Consider the following 18,437-nt stretch of genomic DNA (forward strand, 5'->3'; position numbering starts at 1 on the left):
GCAATAAGACCCTGTGTGCTGGCTTCGGCTACCAGTGCACATATTTGTGTCTGAATGACTCTATGCCATGTTTTTATTTGGGTCTGTAGCCTTTGTGAGAATCGGAAATACCCCCTGGGAGCATGCTCACCTTCAAAGCCTGAAATAACGTGTCAACAAACCTTGGGTGATCGGCTGCAGAGAGCACTTGCAAGAAAATGACAGCGATCCCTTTAAAGTGGAGGCAGCCCTGACCGGTGTGGCTCAGTGGATAGAGCGTCGGCCTGCGGACTCAAGGGTCCCAGGTTCGATTCCAGTCAAGGGCATGTACCTTGGTTGCGGGCACATCCCCAGTAGGGGGTGTGCAGGAGGCAGCGGATCAATGTTTCTCTCTCATCCAATGTTTCTGATTCTATCCCTCTCCCTTCCTCTCTGTAGAAAATCAATAAAATATATTTTTTAAAAAAACAAAACCCTGCCGAAACCGGTTTGGCTCAGTGGATAGAGCGTCGGCCTGCGGACTGAGGGGTCCCAGGTTCGATTCCCGTCAAAGGCATGTACCTGGGTTGCGGGCACATCCCCCACTGGAGGCAGCTGATCGATGTTTCTGACTATCTCTCTCCCTTCCTCTCTGTAAAACATCAATACAATATATTTTTTTAAAAATTTAAAAACAAACAAAAAAAACCTTTCTATAATAAAAAAATAAAGAGGAGGCAAAGCCCACCTGGATAGTCCACTTCCCGCGCCCCTAGCCACTGAGCCTGAGTCCTTTTGCACAGTAAGCCCTTTTCCCCTGCTGCGCCTGCAGCTGTGGGGAAGGAACTACATTTCCCAGAATGCCTTGAGTGGATCGGCAGCACGGCGACCCAATAAGAACTTAGGAGGAGGCTACCGTGTGTGACGCACTACGAGAGGGCGGTACTTCGTGCGACTCCCCTGTTAGTTGCTGTGGGTTTTGTCTGTCAGAGGTTCGGAGGCGCTCAGTCCGGACCCAGGTGCCGGGTCCTAAAGGGGCGGGAGTCGTTCTCTTCGCCACACAGAGGCGGGTGTGAGGCTCGGCGACCCCACGAGGGACCCGCTTCAGGGCGGGAGGGAACCGCCCCCTCGCCCGCCGCCGCCGGCCGCTCCGCCGGCTGAGCCCGATGGCGGCGGCCGCGGCCAGGCGCCCGGCTGAGGTGAGCGCGTCCCCCGGCCTCCCCGCCTCCCGACCCAGCCCCGCAGCCCGGGGGCGGGCGCCCGACCTCCTGCAGCCCCGGCCCCGCGCCGCCAGGACCGCGAGGCGCTCGCGGGTGACCCCCGGTGTGACAGGGAGGAGAGGGGAGGGGCGCCCGGAAGACCAGCTGCCCCGACTGCGGGGGGTCAGGCGGCGCGCGTTCCGGCCCTCGGGGCACGCCGCGTCCATGGAGGCCCCGTGTCTCCGGGGCCAGCCCCCTCCCCGGTCCCGCGGCTGCGGAAGTGCTGGTGCGACCACAGGGAAGGGAGGGGTGACCCCGACCCTCACTGTCCCCGACCCCCACCCTCACCGTCTCTGGAGCGTCTTCTTTCGGACTCGGAGAGCAGGTCCCCAAACTGGGGTCCCCGGGAGCCTGGAGGAACCCCAGGCACAGGACCCCCCTCCCACGCAAGGGCCGCATGCAGGCGCTGGCGTTGCCTTCAGCCCATAAACACCCGCGGGGGAGGCTGTGCCGGGAGCTGGTCGCGGGCCGTGCCCGCGCCTCTGGCAGAGCTGAGCTGAGCTGAGTGTTTGGGAAGCTTCGGTCTCTTCCTGGGAACAAAGGGCACAGGCGGGACCCTGTCCTGCCTGAGCCCCTGAGGCCACAATGGCACCAGGACCTGGATTGTCCTTTGAGTTGGGGTGATTGGGAGGAGGACAGGCACGGGGTGCATGTGGGGGGCTCTGCGGGGTGTAGGGGGGATAGTGGGTTCTCAATAGAGGAGCTTTTTCTGGTTTCAGCTGCCCCCGTCCCGCCAGGGCTGGGTGACCTTTGAGGACCTGGCCGTGTACTTCTCCTCCGAGGAGTGGGAGCTCCTTGATGAGGCTCAGAGACGCCTGTACCACGATGTGATGCTGGAGAACTTGGCCCTGATGGCCGCCTTGGGTAAGGCTTCCAAACTCCCCTGTGCCCCGGGCAGGAGTGTCTGCCCTTCCCTTTCCCCCTGGAGCCGGTCTGTCCTCACACCAGGACCGAGGCCCGGCTTTCTTACCCAGGTCCCTGGATGGGTGCTGTGCTTACACCCCTGGATGGGTGCTGTGCTTAGATCCCTGGATGGGTGCTGTGCTTAGATTCCTGGATGGGTGCTGTGCTTAGACGCCTGGTTGGGTGCTGTGCTTACACCCCTGGATGGGTGCTGTGCTTAGACCTGGATGGGTGCTGTACTTACACCCCTGGATGGGTGCTGTGCTTACACCCTGGATGGGTGCTGTGCTTAGACCTGGATGGGTGCTGTGCTTAGACCTGGATGGGTGCTGTGCTTACACCCTGGATGGGTGCTGTGCTTACACCCTGGATGGGTGCTGTGCTTAGACCTGGATGGGTGCTGTGCTTAGACCTGGATGGGTGCTGTGCTTACACCCCTGGATGGGTGCTGTGCTTACACCCTGGATGGGTGCTGTGCTTAGACCTGGATGGGTGCTGTACTTACACCCCTGGATGGGTGCTGTGCTTACACCCTGGATGGGTGCTGTGCTTAGACCTGGATGGGTGCTGTGCTTAGACCTGGATGGGTGCTGTGCTTACACCCTGGATGGGTGCTGTGCTTAGACCTGGATGGATGCTGTGCTTACATCCCTGGATGGGTGCTGTGCTTACACCCTGGATGGGTGCTGTGCTTAGATGCCTGGATGGGTGCTGTGCTCTCACTCCTGTATGGGTGCTGTGCTTAGACCCTGGGATAGGTGCTGTGCTTAGACCCCTGGATGGGTGCTGTGCTTAGATGCCTGGTTGGGTGCTATGCTTACACCCCTGGATGGGTGCTGTGCTTACACCCTGGATGGGTGCTGTACTTACACCCTGGATGGGTGCTGTGCTCTCACTCCTGTATGGGTGCTGTGCTTAGACTCCAGGATAGGTGCTGTGCTTAGATCCCTGGATGGGTGCAGTGCTTACATCCCTGGATGGGTGCTGTGCTTAGACCCCTGGATGGGTGCTGTGCTTATACCCTGGATGGGTGCTGTGCTTACACCCTGGGTGGGTGCTGTGCTTACACCCCTGGGTGGGTGCTGTGCTTACATCCCTGGATGGGTGCTGTGCTTAGACCCCTGGATGGGTGCTGTGCTTATACCCTGGATGGGTTCTGTGCTTATACCCCTGGATGGGTGCTGTGCTTAGTCCTGGATGGGTGCTGTGCTTACACCCCTGGATGGGTGCTGTGCTTACACCCCTGGATGGGTGCTGTGCTTATACCCTGGATGGGTTCTGTGCTTATACCCCTGGATGGGTGCTGTGCTTAGTCCTGGATGGGTGCTGTGCTTAGTCCTGGATGGGTGCTGTGCTTACACCCCTGGATGGGTGCTGTGCTTAGATCCCTGGATGGGTGCTGTGCTTAGATCCCTGGATGGGTGCTGTGCTTACACCCTGGATGGGTGCTGTGCTTACATCCCTGGATGGATGCTGTGCTTACACCCCTGGATGGGTGCTGTGCTTACACCCCTGGATGGGTGCAGTGCTTACACCCCTGGATGGGTGCTGTGCTTACACCCCTGGATGGGTGCTGTGCTTACATCCCTGGATGGGTGCTGTGCTCACATCCCTGGATGGATGCTGTGCTTAGACCCCTGGATGGGTGCTGTGCTTAGACCCTGGATGGGTGCTGTGCTTAGTCCTGGATGGGTGCTGTGCTTAGTCCTGGATGGGTGCTGTGCTTACACCCCTGGATGGGTGCTGTGCTCACACCCCTGGATGGGTGCTGTGCTTAGTCCTGGATGGGTGCTGTGCTTATACCCCTGGATGGGTGCTGTGCTCACACCCCTGGATGGGTGCTGTGCTTAGTCCTGGATGGGTGCTGTGCTTAGTCCTGGATGGGTGCTGTGCTTACACCCCTGGATGGGTTCTGTGCTCACACCCCTGGATGGGTGCTGTGCTTAGTCCTGGATGGGTGCTGTGCTTAGTCCTGGATGGGTGCTGTGCTTACACCCCTGGATGGGTGCTCTGCTCACACCCCTGGATGGGTGCTGTGCTTAGTCCTGGATGGGTGCTGTGCTTAGTCCTGGATGGGTGCTGTGCTTACACCCCTGGATGGGTCCTGTGCTTAGTTGGGTTGAGGTCTGTGCATTGCCCTCTCCTTCCTTGAAGAGCCGCAGACTTGCAGGGAAGGAATCAGGGTCAGAAGCCTTCCAGTAAACCCACCGGATACACCGGACGTGCTTCTCCTTGACTTTTGACCCAATGACTTTGTTCTGGTCGTACATCAGTGAGCTGAATATAAGACGCCTGGAAGCCGCATTAGTTTGGAGTCTTTTATTACGCTAGCAGGCTCAGAGGAATGTTCCTTCCAAAGTCTGAGCTCTGAAATAAGGAGGAAGTGTTTCCTTTATACTTTTCTAATGTTCTTGTTCTCCTAAATATGGGACTTCCGGTCCCTTTTTCAAGTTTTCAAAAGAGCCCTAAGTGTGCTTCGCAGATATCTCACAGCCTGTAACCTTGAGTACAACACAGTTCAGTAGCCTTGAGTATAGGTAACTAAAAGAGACCTGGTATGAGAGAGAGCATGGGAGTCTTAGCCCCTTACCTTAGATGACTAGCCTGCAAGGTCAGACAGCTAAGCTTATCTCTCTGTTATTCAAGCAAGCGTGAAGCCTGTGTTTACAGAAGTAAAAAGCAGAGTTAATTCACAGAACAAGGGACCATCTAAAAATAGCAGAGTTGCCCTGACCGGTTTGGCTCAGTGGATAGAGCGTCGGCCTGTGGACTGAAGGATCCCAGGTTTGATTCCGGTCAAGGGCATGTACCTTGTTTGGGGGCACATCCCCAGTAGGAGGTGTGCTGGAGGCAGCTGATCGATGTTTCTCTCTCATCGATGTTTCTAACTATCTCTCTCTCTCCCTTCCTCTCTGTAAAAAATCAATAAAATATATTTTAAAAAGTAAATAAATAATCCCCAGGGAAGACTGGGGTTGGGGGAGGTGGATAGCCGCAAAAAAAAAAAGAAAGAAAAAAAAAGTAAATAAATAAAAATATCAGAGTTAAATAGCAGAGAATTTCAAACAGCAGTTTTACAAAATAGAGATGACTATGCTGAAGTTCAGACCCCAGGCCTGTGTGTATCTAGGTGCTGCTTCCTCCTCCCAGCTGACATTGCCTCAGGCCTGCCTGGGCCAGGGATCCCCATCACTGACATGGTTCCTCCTCACATGGACCCTCCTTCAAATTCTCTGTGTAGTATTTGGTTTTCTTTTCTTTTCCGTTGGCTGTGATGTGCTGAGTTGTTCTGGGCTAGTGCTGGGTACTCATGGTGCTGTACTTCCCTCAGTACCTGTATACCTTGCCATGCCTGTGCTCACTGAGGGAGTTGGGTTGGGTTAGAAAGAGGTGGTTCACAGGATGTACATGAATCCCGGCTCAGCAAAATGTTGGGAATGGCATCTGGAGAAGGGTGTGATGTGAGGGCTGTGTTCAACTCATACCAGAGGCCTATTCTGTTGGATTACTGTGTGTTTTAAAAATATATATATTTTATTGATTTTTTACAGAGAGGAAGGGAGAGGGGTAGAGAGTTAGAAACATCAATGAGAGAGAAACATCGATCAGCTGCCTCCTACACAACCCCCACTGGGGATGTGTCCGCAACCAAGGTACATGCCCTTGACCAGAATCGAACCTGGGACCCCTCAGTCCGCAGGCCGAGGATCTATCCACTGAGCCAAACCAGTTAGAGATGGATTACTGTTTTGCTCCTAATCCTGGGGCCACACTTCACTTCTGTCTGTCCTTCCCCTTTCTGGACTCTTTGCCTATTTCTCAGCTCTATCACTTGTCACTTCTACTCTCACCTCCAGCCTCACATCTCTGCACTGTGTGTCTAGCCTGGTTTCCTCTCTACTCCATCTCTGACTCGTTGGGCCCCTATGCATTGTGTCCTGAGGTGTGTGCATATTTCTAAAAGTCCCTGAATACCAGCTGCCCTGTTACAGTTGTATTTTCTTTCACCTTAACACACCCGTCTGCACAGCTTTCGTGTGTCGCCAGTAGTGAAGTTCTCTTGGGAAGTCGTTGTTGAAGTGAATTGTGGACCTGTATCTGCTCTCTGTGTACACTGCATGGTTGTGTCCTTCACCATGTGAGGCCTCTCCCCGTCTGTGCTCTTCATAGCCCAGTACTGCGGAGCAGCCATTCCTCAACCTGAACCAATTCCCTAGTCCTGCAGACAATGCCAAGGACTTGTTCCTGGGTTTGTTGGACACGTGTGTGTGGACTGCCCCTTCCCACCAGAGTCAACATGCACTTAACCAGCACTTTTCATTTTCAGGTTGTTGGCATGGAGCCCAGAATGAGGAGGCCCCATCTGAGCTCAGCAGTTCTTTACAAGGAGGGTCCCAGGTCAGGACTCCCAAGGCAGGTGTGTCTCCCCCAAAGGCCCATCCTTGTGAGCTGTGTGGTGTGGACGTGAGAGACATTTTGCACTTCACTGGGCACCATGGGCAGACCCTGTACAAGACGGGGGCCTGTGAGAAACAGTTGGATGTTAGCACGGAACTTGAGCATCAGAAGCAGCACACGGGAGAGATGTGCTTCGGAGGCCACATGGATAGATCCTCCTTTGGAAAGGACTGCAGATTCTGTGTGTCAGGGCAGCCCGATTCTTGTGAGGCGGTTGTGAGGGACTTCCTGGCCAGCTCAAGATTCCTCCAGCATCAGGCCGCACACACGAGGGAGAAGTCAAACCAGGGAACTGAGTGTGGAACAGCCTCTCATAAGGAAAGAACTCTGTCTGACTCAGAGTACACTAAGGATTTTAATTGCAAACGCAAGCTTGATCAGCACCAGAGGGTCCTCTCTAACGAAAGAGGCTACAAGTGCAGTGAATGTGGAAAATCTTACAGCAAAAGCTATAGTCTGAATGACCATTGGAGAGTTCACACTGGGGAAAAGCCTTATGAGTGTGGGGAATGTGGGAAGTCCTTTAGGCAAAGCTCTAGCCTCATTCAACACCGGAGAGTTCACACTGAAGCGCGGCCTCACAAGTGTGAGTTATGTGGAAAATTATGTAGCAACAAGTCCAACCTCATTAAACATCGAAGAATCCACACTGGAGAAAGGCCTTATGAGTGTAGTGACTGTGGGAAGTCCTTTAGTGAAAGCTTTACACTCCTTCAACACCGGAGTGTTCACACAGGGGAGAGGCCTTATGAGTGCAGTGAATGTGGGAAGTTCTTTACCTACCACTCCAGTCTCATAAAACACCAGAGAGTTCACTCTGGGTCCCGGCCCTATGCCTGCAGTGAATGTGGAAAATCCTTTACTCAAAAGTCCAGCCTCATTGAACACCGCAGAGTCCATAGTGGGGAAAGGCCATATAAGTGCAGCGAATGCGAGAAATCTTTCAGCCAAAGATCTGCGCTTCTTCAGCATCGGAGAGTTCACACTGGAGAAAGGCCTTATGAGTGCAGTGACTGTGGGAAATTCTTTACTTACAGCTCCAGTCTCTTAAAACACCAGAGAGTTCACTCTGGTTCAAGGCCTTATGAGTGTAGTGAATGTGGAAAGTCCTTTACTCAAAATTCTAGTCTCATCAAACACAAGAGAATTCACACGGGAGAAAGGCCTTATGAGTGTAGCCAATGTGGGAAATCTTTTAGCCAAAGCTCTGCACTTTTTCAGCATCAGAGAATTCACACTGGAGAAATGCCTTATGAATGCAGTGAATGTGGAAAATGCTTTACTTACAGCTCTAGTCTCTTTAAACACCAGAGTTCACACCAGAGAAAGGCCTTATGAGTGTGGTGAATGTGGGATATCTTTTAGGCATAGTTCAAACCTCATTAAACATCAAAGATTTACCCTAGCTGGTTTGGCTCAGTGGATAGAGCTTCGGCCAGTGGACTGAAGTGTCCCAGGTTAATTCTTGTCAGGGGCACATGTCTGGGTTGCAGGCTTGATCCCTACTAGGGGGTTGCAGGAGGCAGCCAATAAATAATTCACATCATTGATGTTTCTCTCTGTTCCTCTCTGGAATCAATTTTAAAAAAATAAACAGTTCACACTGCATAAAGGCCTTGTGAATATTGCATGTGGAAAATAATTTTATCTTCAACTCCAGGCACCTCCAGGTCTTATTGCTCAAGCTACTGTTAATATTGAGGTTCTAGTCACTGTTTTGGGTCCTTTGAAGTTGACCTGTTTGCTAGTATGAAGAGATGAACAGCATTGGTTGTGATCCTAAACTTTGTGTGCCTCAGAGGGCATAGTGTGATGGCAGAATATACGTCCTCAGTTTTGGCCAAGTTTGCGTTGCTGCTCGCAACCTTTAGGAAAGACGGCGGAGCTTTGTGGCCCTATATTGTAGCTTCGAAGCCATGATTTGGGGGTTCTGAGTTCAACCTGAGAAGGGGTCCTTGTGACAACCTTCGCTGCTTCTGAGAGGAACATGAACTTGTTCTCGTTCACAGGGCCTCTTGTCTCATGCTCAGCACTGGTGAGGAACCATCTTTCCCTGCAGGTCCTGCAGTTGAGCAGTGGGCCCCGAGGTCCTGACTTCTGTAGGTACCATCACTGGTTTTAAGATGACAGGGGCCAGGAGAAGGATCATTGTTGCAGAAACACTGGATTCAGAGAGAATGGAGGAGACTGCCAAAGTGGTTAGCATGCTCTATTTTTCTTTATTGATTTATTTTATTTTTCAAATATGTTTTTTGTTGGTTTTCTTTCAGCGAGGAAGGGAGAAGGAGAGAAACATCAATGTTGAGAATCATTGATCAGCTGCCTCCTGCATGCCCCCTACTGGGAATGGAGCCCGCAACGAAGGCATGTGCCCTGACCAGGAATGCAAATTTCAGTCTCCTGGTTCAAAGGTCAATGCTCAACCACTGACCATGCCAGCTGTGCTGGATGCTTGCTTTTAATTATTTTAAGATCTCTGCCAGAGAGAAAAAACAAAACTGATCACCAGAACATGAAATTCAGTCTGAGAGCAGTCTTTTTTGCTGATGGAAAGGCCTTGGCATTTGTCCAAGGGTGTCCTCTACTTTTTCCTAGGGGATCATTCAAAGTTCCCAGTAAAATGCCTAGCTGGTGTGGCTCAGTGGTTGAGAGTTGACCTATGAACCAGAAGGTCACAGTTTGATTCCTGGTCAGGAGGGCACCCACGTTGTAGGCTTGAACTCCAGTAGGGGGTGTGTAGAAGGCAGCCGATAAATAATTTTATCTCATCATTGAGGTTTCTATTTCCCTCTCCAAAATCAGTAAGAATATTTTTTAACTAGAGGCCCAGTGCACGAATTCGTGCATGGGTGGGTTCTGGCTGACCGAGCCCCAATTGGGGCCCCATCGGGGCTGGGCCGGCTCAGGAAGGAGACACAGATGATTGGCTGGAGAGCCCCACCCCTGATTGGGGTTTAGAGGCCTGTGGGAGGCAGGGTCGACCATGCGGAGGAGCTGTGGGCAGTGGGCCAGCCGGTCCTGCCCCTGAATGGGGTGGAGAGGGGGTGCTGATTGGGAGCCAGCAGCCTGGGGTAGGGGCCATGGGTGGTTGGCCATCTGGCCCTGCCCCTTATTGGGGTGGGGTAGCAATCAAGGGCGGGGCCATCTGAGGGGAGGGGTTGCAGGCCTACCATGGTGAGGTGGATGGAACTGGGGTGGAGCTGGCCAGGGGGAAGGCTGGAGGGGGTGCGTTTGGCCAGCTGGCCCACCTTTGATCAGAATGGGATAGTCCCAACAGGGGTGAGCCAGTGGGGGAGGGGCCACAGGAGGTTGATGGGCCAGCCCCAGCCCCACCCCCTGATCAGGCGGTTCGCTGGCCACAGTGGGTATAATAGTATCTGTGTGTGTGTGTATGTGTGTGTGTGTGTGTGTGTATATATATATGGTATCCAGTAAAATACTTCCCCTAGAGCTTACTCTGACGGAACTAGGTGAACCTTTGCTGGAAAAACTACAACCCTTAAATGCGAAGTAGCCCTCTTCTTCACATTGGTAGTACACACCCCAGGATTGCCCACAAAACACCCACCTAGATAACATTCACATGTTCCTCTCCATTTGGACCACGTTCTCTCACTCCAGACCCGGGTTTGATGTTGGGGTGAGAAGTGACTTTGCGGCAGGGCTGTGAGGCAGAGAAGAGCTAAACCTTGAGGTGTCAGGAACTAGGGAAGAGGGTCTGGACACCACTTTGAGCTGGAGACCAGGCAACAGGAGGTGCTAGGTGAGTCGCTGGGGCCAGAGGCGCTGTGAGCGTCTGTCCAGGAATGGTGCAATTTGCAGCCTTGGGGACACGGGGAAGATGTGGAAGGACAGTGAGAGGATGTTGGACTGTGGAGAGAGCTGGCTGCCAGGACACAGTAGGTACATCTGGAGCACATGGCAGGGCCAGGGGGTAGACACTGCTGCCAGAGGACACTGGATAAGGAGGAAACCCCAGGCAGTGGGTTCCCCAAAACAGGCTATTGGGGATGTCAGGGGTCCAAGGCAGCAGAACCTGTTACCTGGAGGCCACAAAACCCCGAGTTGGGAGTGGTGAGGGGTAGGGTAAGCCAGCCAGACCAGAGCTCTTTCCCGGCTCTGTGCCTGGGCATCCATCTTATTTATCCGACCCCTAAGCCAGATATCAAAAGCTCTGTCTTCCTTTACCTCGCAACCAAAGCCTCTGTAGGCAGCCCTGCCCCGCCCCGCCCAGCTCTCCCTGTCCCTGGGACTCCAGTCGTTCTTGAATGATGGTGGGTTGTGTTCCTTTCCAGAGCCTCTGGGGAGATCAGATTCCTGCTCGTTTGGGTTGTTGGCAGAATGTAGTTCCATGTACTTATGGGACGCAGTATCTCTGAGCTGCAAAGTCACAGTCACTTTCTTCATTTTGTTTGAACTCTGAAGAGTTCTTGCTGAACCAGGACTGACCTTAGCTCCTAGGGTTCCTCTCCAGTCCTCACACTCAGCCATGTCCTGACACGCTATCCACTGAGCCAAACCGGTCAGGGCTGACAGTCACTCTTTATGTGTCAGCTTCTACCCTCACCCCAATCCTCAACCCGAATGCTAGGGACCAACACTTTCCCAAGGTGCCATGAAAATGAATTCCTAGAAACATACAATGAAAAGGACAACAGCCACACAGACTTGCCTGGATGGGGTCCCCTGCAGTCCAGCCAGCTCCTGCCCAGCTAGAGCCACAGCCAGCCCAGACCTTCCAGTGACTGAGAGACCCCCTCTCTGTGTCCCTGGGGACCCTGTCCTCACAGCCCAGCCCACATGCACATGCCTGTGTGCGCGCACTCACACACACACACACACACACGGAAACGTTGCCTTCCTTTCCCGAAACTCACCTCCTCACGGACACAGACGTTCACGCTGGGTGATCCTGGCCCAACGCTGAGCTGCTGTGGGGCTTGGCTGTCAGCGCTGGGGCCTCTGATGTGCTTCCCAAGGCTCCTGCCTTTTATAGGCCCTCGGTCCGAGATGAGATTCAAGCCTGTGATTGGATAAACTCAGCCTGTGAGGAGTGTCTGGTGGCATCCTTGCCCTCTGGCTCCAGCTCTAACACCAGGCCTACAGCCCCTGGGCAGGAGTGAGGGACCATCTCCACACACACTCCTTGTCTGCGGGGGCATTGGACCTTCTCACTAAGGGGGATGTGAAGGTGAGCACCATCTCAGGGACATTCTGGTCAGGTTAGGTCCTGAGGGAGTCTCCTACAAACTTCGGAGAGGGAGCGGTACACAGCCAGAGAGAAGGGGAAGGGGAGAAACATCAATGATGAGAGAGAATCATTCATTGATTGGCTACCTCCTATATGCCTCCCACTGGAGATTGAGCCTTAAACCCAGGCCTGTGCCCTGACCGGGAATCCAACCGAGACCTCCTGGTTCATAGGTGGACGCTCAACCACTGAGCCATGCGGGCCAGGCTCCTACAAACATGTAAAACGGGCTCACGTACTCTCCTTCCGGCAACAACAGTTTCTCATTGAAGACGGCTCCCTTGCCCTGGCTGGTTTGGCTCAGTGGATAGAGTAGTCAGCCTGCTGACTGAAGGGTCCTGAGGGCAATTCCTGGTCAGGGCACCTGCCCAGGTTGGGGACTAGATCCCAGTAGGGGGCGTAAAGGAGGCAGATGATCAAGGGTTCTCTCATCATGGATGTTTCTCACTCTCCCCATCTCTCTAAAAATCAATAAAAACATTTAAAGGAAAAGAATAGTGTTAAGATTGAATTGACTCAACAACATCCATGTGAGTGTGGGCCCTCTCGTTTTCTTTCCGTTTTTATAAGGAAAACCAGGCCTTGGCCGGTGCTTATAGAGGGCTCCCCAGGCATAACTGTGTTCGGGGACAGGAAGCAGCCTGGAGCGGGTCGGCCTCAGGTTGGCCTGTAGTGTTTGATTCTTGACTTCACGCTGAAAAGATTTCACAACGTGAATTCAGGAGATTTTGAGGGAACGTTTACTGAAGCTGGGGATAGTGATAAAAGGAAGGGATCAGGATAGAGCAAGCAGCAGCAGAGCGGGGCTCCCAGGGCTCTAGGAACACTGTGGGAAACGAGGGAGCCAGAGCAGGGCTGCGGATAGCTCTCTGGACAATCAGGGAAAAGGGGGCCTTGAGCGCAGGTTCAGGGGCTCAGCCTGGGATGAGCTGCTGCTGCTTCTCGGTGCTGCCCTGGTTGCAGGTCAGGTGGGGACCCTTACAAGGTGAGGAGAGAGTCGTCCTGGCAGCAGCCGCAGCGGCTCTCATCTCTCATCTTTCCAGGCTCTTGGTGTCATTTTCGGCTTTCGGAAGCGTGGCCTCTGGGGTAGCCATCCGTGATGGAGTCATTACATTTGAGGGACATGAAGGCGCGTCAGGCCTCCACACCCGCGGAGGCGAAGTCAAGAAGACCATCTGTCAGGGCCAGCCTGACAGGTTGAGCCGGGCTGAGGTAGGGAGGTGGGAATTGAGAAAAGAAAGAAAGACAGGAGAGTGGGATCCGGAGGACTACAGCTCAATCGAGGATCTGCAGCAAGTTTATTAACCACGCGAGGCTATTTATACACAAGACACTGAATAGGATGTCTGTCAAGAGGAATGTATTCTTTGTTCCTCTTAATCTCTAAGGGAGAGACAGAGCGGAAGGACAAAATCTTGGTACAGCAAATCTCAGTAAATAGTTACAGACTTCTTGGTAAGCTATGAAAGGCTGTTCTCATTCTACAAAGGTTGCTCTCATTCTACTGATAACCGCCATCCAAACAAGTCTGGGAAAACTGTGTGGGTAAGGGTCCCAGCCTTGCTAGCCCCTTCAGGTGCAAGGACCGTGTCAGCTGACATCCGGTCTCCAACAACTGTCATCCTGGAGGAGGGCAAGGAGGTCCTGGTGGGTGCTTTGGGCCAGACAGGAGACGACCCCTCCGCCACCTTCGTCAGCTGCGCCCTGTGTGAGGCAGCCTAGGAGACCGAGGAGAGCACGGGGACCTGGGGTTTATCTTCTGGGCTCCAAGTCTGCACCCCTTATGAGCAAGGTGACCCATGTCAGCCCTAAGGCTGCCAGGAAGAAGCTTATGGGGATCAAGCATGAATGACAAGCAAACTGCTCCCAGGAGGTCGAGGACCTGCCCTCTGGCAAGGAAGTGGGGGCATAGCTGGCCTCTCCCTGGAGGTAGAGTCTTTGTGACCCCCTCCCGCCCCTGCCTGGAGCATCTGGCAGCCCCACACCTGCCTGTTGGGGTTGCAGGCTGCCCCCCTCCTAACAGACTGAGGCCTGGGGGGATCCCGGCAGGGCGAGGGCAATCCCTTCACCCAGCTGCCAAACAGGCCCCCACCTCTGGGCCTTCCTCCTCCCTCCATGCCTGACGGTTCTGGACCCCCAACACGCATCTGATCTTCGGATTCCTCTTGGGTGGAAACAGACCAAGTCCCCCACCCCAGGCACCCCAGTTTCGGAGAGGGGCTGTATTGTTTTTATTGACACACCTACTTGCAACCTGTCCCGTCCCACCCAGCCCCGCCCCCCAAGCGCCCCTTTCCCAAGCTGCCAACTTCTAACCACAGTAGGGACTCTGTGCTTGTCTGGTTCCTTCTGTGTATGAATGGAAAGTTGTGAAGATAACGCCTCCCCATGCTGCCTGTTTGCCCTCCCATTTCCACCTCCTCATGGCCGCTCATGGAAGCAGGACCAGGAAGGGGCCCTTGAAGAAGAAAGAGGAGAGGGAGGAGGAGGAGGAGGAGGAGGAGGAGGAGGAGGGGGAGGAAGAGGAGGAGGAGAAAAAACAATCAAAACAAAGAAAAGGGGCCTTGACTGGTGTGGCTCAGTGGATAGTAGTGTCGGCCTGTGGGCTGAAGGGTCCAGGTTCGATTCCAGTCAAGGGCATGTACATCAGTTGCAGGCAAATCCCCAGTGGGGGGCGTGCAGGAGGCTTCTGATCTATGTTTCTCTCTCATCCCATGTTTCTGACTCTCTGCCCCTCTCCCTTCCTCTCTGTAAAAAATCAATAAAAAATATTTTTTAAAAAGTTTAGGAAAGCTTGGCCCATGTTGTTCAGTGGTTGAGCATGAAACTATGAACCTGGACATCCCGGTTTGATTTCAATAGGGCACCTGTGGGCGCTGCGGCTGGATCCCCAGTGGGGGGCATACAAGAGGCAGCTGATCAATGATTCTCTCTCATCATTGATGTTTCTGTCGCTCCCTCTCCCTTCCGCTCTGAAATCAATAAAAATATATTTAAAATAAAAATAAAGAGGAGGCAAAGCCCACCTATTCCTCGTCCCACCCATCTCCCAGCTGAACTTGAGTGCTTTTGCACAATAAGCCCTTTTCCCTCTGCCTTTCCCGCGGTGTGGGAAAGGACTACATTTCCCAGAATGCGTAGAGTGGAGCGGCAGCATCGCTATCCAATAAGAAAATAGAGAAGAGGGGCTCCCGCGGTTGACGCATTACGGGAGGGCGGTACTTCCGGCTACTGCCTCGGCGGCCGCGGTAACTGCTTTGGAACTGATGTGTAGGACTTTCCGGAGCCCCCCTCAGTCAGGACCCAGCTGCCGCGTCTGAATTTCCGGGAGTCGTTCTCCGCGCCGCACAAACGCTGGTGTGAGGCTCGGCGACCCCGCGAGGGACCCGCTTCAGAGCGGGAGGGAACCGCCCCCTCGCCCGCCGCCCCCGCCCGCTCCGCCGGCTGAGCCTGATGGCGGCGGCCGCGGCCAGGCGCCCGGCTGAGGTGAGCGCGTCCCCCGGCCTCCCCGCCTCCCGACCCAGCCCCGCAGCCCGGGGGCGGGCGCCCGTCTTCCTGCAGCCCCGGCCCCGCGCCTCCAGGACCGCGAGGCGCTCGGGGGTGACCCCCGGTGTGACGGGGAGGAGAGGGGAGGGGCGCCCGGAAGACCAGCTGCCCTGACTGCGGGAGTTCAGGCGGCGCGCGTCCCGGCCCTCGGGGCACGCCGCGTCCATGGAGGCCCCGTGTCTCCGGGGCCAGCCCCCTCCCCGGTCCCGCGGCTGCGGAAGTGCTGGTGCGACCACAGGGAAGGGGGGGGCGTGACCCGACCCTCACTGTCCCCGACCCCCACCCTCACCGTCTCTGGAGCGTCTTCTTTCGGACTCGGAGAGCAGGTCCCCAAACTGGAGTCCCCGGGAGCCTGGAGGAACCCCAGGCACAGGACCCTCCTCCCACGCCAGGGCCGCATGCAGGCGCTGGCGTTGCCTTCAGCCCATAAACACCCGCGGGGGAGGCTGTGCCAGGAGCTGGTCGCGGGCCTCGTGCAGAGCTGAGCTGAGTGTTTGGGAATCTTCGGGTATCTCTTCCTGGGAACAAAGAACACAAGCGGGACAGTGTCCTCCCTGAGCCCCTGAGGCCACAATGGCAGCAGGACGTGGATGGTCCTTTGAGTTGGGCGATTGGGAGGAGGACAGGCACGGGGTGCATGTGGGGTGCATGTGGGGGGGGGGTTCTCAGTACAGGAGCTTTTTCTGGTTTCAGCTGCCCCCATCCTGCCACCAGGTGTTAGAAATAAGGCGATACCCAAGTCAGGGGCCCTGGTAGAACACAAATCACACCCGGGAGCCAGGCAGCAGGCAGACATCTTTACTTCCACGAAGAAGGGTGGGGACACGTGGTCTGGATGCAGGTGTACACCCAGCAGGTGGTCTGCTCAGATTTATAACCTCTGACACCCCTGACTTGTCCCTTACTCTTGATTGGCTCAGGCGCACAGTCTTTCACGATTGGCTAATACAAAGGGAGGGTTTGGGCTCTGCTGTTTCAAGATGGGGGCCCCCAGGGAAGCTGTAAGTCATGCAGCCAACATGGCAGCTGCCAAGCCACACAGTCCAACATGACGGACTTCTCAACTGTTCTTTGATAGAAAAGATGATTTGTTTCTTCTCATACAGGGCTGGGTGACCTTTGAGGACGTGTCCGTGTACTTCTCCTCGGAGGAGTGGGAGCTCCTTGATGAGGCTCAGAGACGCCTGTACCATGATGTGATGCTGGAGAACATGGCACTGATGGCCTCCCTGGGTAAGGCTTTCAAACTCCACCTGTGCCCTGGGCAGGAGTGTCTGCCCTTCCCTTTCCCCCCGGAGCCGGTCTGTCCTCACACCGGGATCAAGGCTCAGCTTTCTTACCCAGGTCCCTGGATGGGTGCTGTCCTTACACCCCTGCATGAGTGCTGTGCTTAGTTGGTTTGAGGTTTGTGCATGGACCTCTCCTTCCTTCAAGAGCCCCAGACTTGCAGGGAAGCAATCAGGGCAGGAGTCTTCCACTGAACCCACTGGATACACCTGACTTGCTTCTCCCTGACCGCATGAGATTGTTCAGCTCCCAGGCCCGTGTGTACATAGGTTCTGCTGCCTCCTTCCAGCTGACATTGCCTCAGGCCTGCATGGGACAGGGATCCCCATCACTGACATGTTTCCTCCACCCATGGACTTTGGCTGTTCTTGCAAGACCCTCCTTCAAAGTTCTCTGTGTAGTATTTGGTTTTCTTTTCTTTTCCGTTGGCTGTGATGTGCTGAGTTGTTCTGGGCTAGAGCTGGGTACTCATGGTGCTGTCCCTCCCTCAGTACCTGTATACGTTGCCATGCCTGTGCTCACTGAGGGAGTTGGGTTGGATTAGAAAGAGGTGGTTCACAGGATGTTTATGAATCTAGGCTCAGCAAAATGTTAGGAATGGCACCTGGAGGAGGGTGTGATGTGAGTGCTTTGTTCAACTCATACCAGACGCCTATGGTGTTGAACTAGTGTTTTTTGTTTTTTATATATATATATTATTGACTATTTTTTTTTTTAATTTATTTTATTGATTTTTTACAGAGAGGAAGGGAGAGAGACAGAGAGCCAGAAACATCGACGAGAGAGAAACATCGATCAGCTGCCTCCTGCACATCTCCCACTGGGGATATGCCAGCAACCCAGGCACATGCCCCTGACCGGAATCGAACCCGGGACCCCCCAGTCCGCAGGCCGACGCTCTATCCACTGCGCCAAACCGGTTTCGGCTATATTATTGACTTTTAAAAAATATATATTTTATTGATTTTTTTTACAGACAGGAAGGGAGAGAGAGAGTTAGAAACATCGATGAGAGAAAAACATCGATCAGCTGCCTCCTGCACACCCCCTACTGGGGATATGCCCGCAACCCAGGTACATGCCCCTGACCGGAATCGAACCTGGGACCTTTCAGTCCGCAGGCCGACGCTCTATCCACTGAGCCAAACCGGTTTCGGCTATATTATTAATTTTTTTACAGAGAAGAAGGGAAAGAGATAGTCAGAAACATCAATGAGAGAGTAATATCGATCAACTGCCTCCTGCACACCCCTCACTGGGGATGTGCCCACAACCAAGGTACATGCCCTTGACCAGAATCGAACCTGGGACCTTTCAGCTTGCAGGCCAATCTCTATCCACTGAGCCAAACCAGTTAGGGCTGAACTAGTGTTTTGATCCCATGCCTGGGGCCACACTTCACTTCTGTCTGTCCTTCCTCTTTCTCGACTCTTTGCCGATTTCTCAGCTCTATCACTTGTCACTTCTACTCTCACCTCCAGCCTCACATCTCTGCACTGTGTGTCTCACCTGGTTTCCTCTCTACTCCATCTCTGACTCGTTGGGCCCCTATGCATTGTGTCCTGAAGTGTGTGCACATATCTAAAAGTCCCTGAATACCAGCTGCCCTGTTACAGTTGTATTTTCTTGCACCTTAACACACCCTTCTGCACAGCTTTCCTGTTTAACCAGTAGCAAAGTTCTCTTGGGAAGTCGTTGTTGAAGTGAATTGTGGACCAGTGTCTACTCTCTGTGTACACTGCATGGTTGTGTCCTTCACCATGTGAGGCCTCTCC

The 18,437-nt window shown here is 54.0% G+C and overlaps 1 protein-coding gene across 1 annotated transcript; it reads left to right on the plus strand.

Moving 5' to 3' along the window:
* Positions 1–914: 914 nt before the first annotated feature.
* Positions 915–8,199, plus strand: LOC308530543 (uncharacterized protein). The gene is made up of 3 exons (XM_081107263.1): positions 915–1,157; positions 1,937–2,081; positions 6,448–8,199. The coding sequence occupies exons 1-3, from the start codon at positions 1,125–1,127 to the stop codon at positions 7,914–7,916; spliced, it is 1,647 nt and encodes a 548-aa protein (XP_080963389.1). The 5' UTR covers positions 915–1,124; the 3' UTR covers positions 7,917–8,199.
* Positions 8,200–18,437: the final 10,238 nt, after the last annotated feature.

The sequence above is a fragment of the Myotis nattereri genome (assembly GCF_964212035.1).
Source record: "Myotis nattereri genome assembly, chromosome: 15".
NCBI classification, from domain to species: domain Eukaryota; kingdom Metazoa; phylum Chordata; class Mammalia; order Chiroptera; family Vespertilionidae; genus Myotis; species Myotis nattereri.

What these genes read in the sequence shown, in the direction of transcription:
- LOC308530543 (XM_081107263.1), top strand. Translation starts at nt 1,125, where the DNA reads ATGGCGGCGGCCGCGGCCAGGCGCCCGGCTGAG. An exon ending in CGGCCAGGCGCCCGGCTGAG is followed by an intron (nt 1,158 to 1,936) that starts GTGAGCGCGTCC and finishes TTCTGGTTTCAG; the next exon opens with CTGCCCCCGTCCCGCCAGGG. An exon ending in GGCCCTGATGGCCGCCTTGG is followed by an intron (nt 2,082 to 6,447) that starts GTAAGGCTTCCA and finishes TTTCATTTTCAG; the next exon opens with GTTGTTGGCATGGAGCCCAG.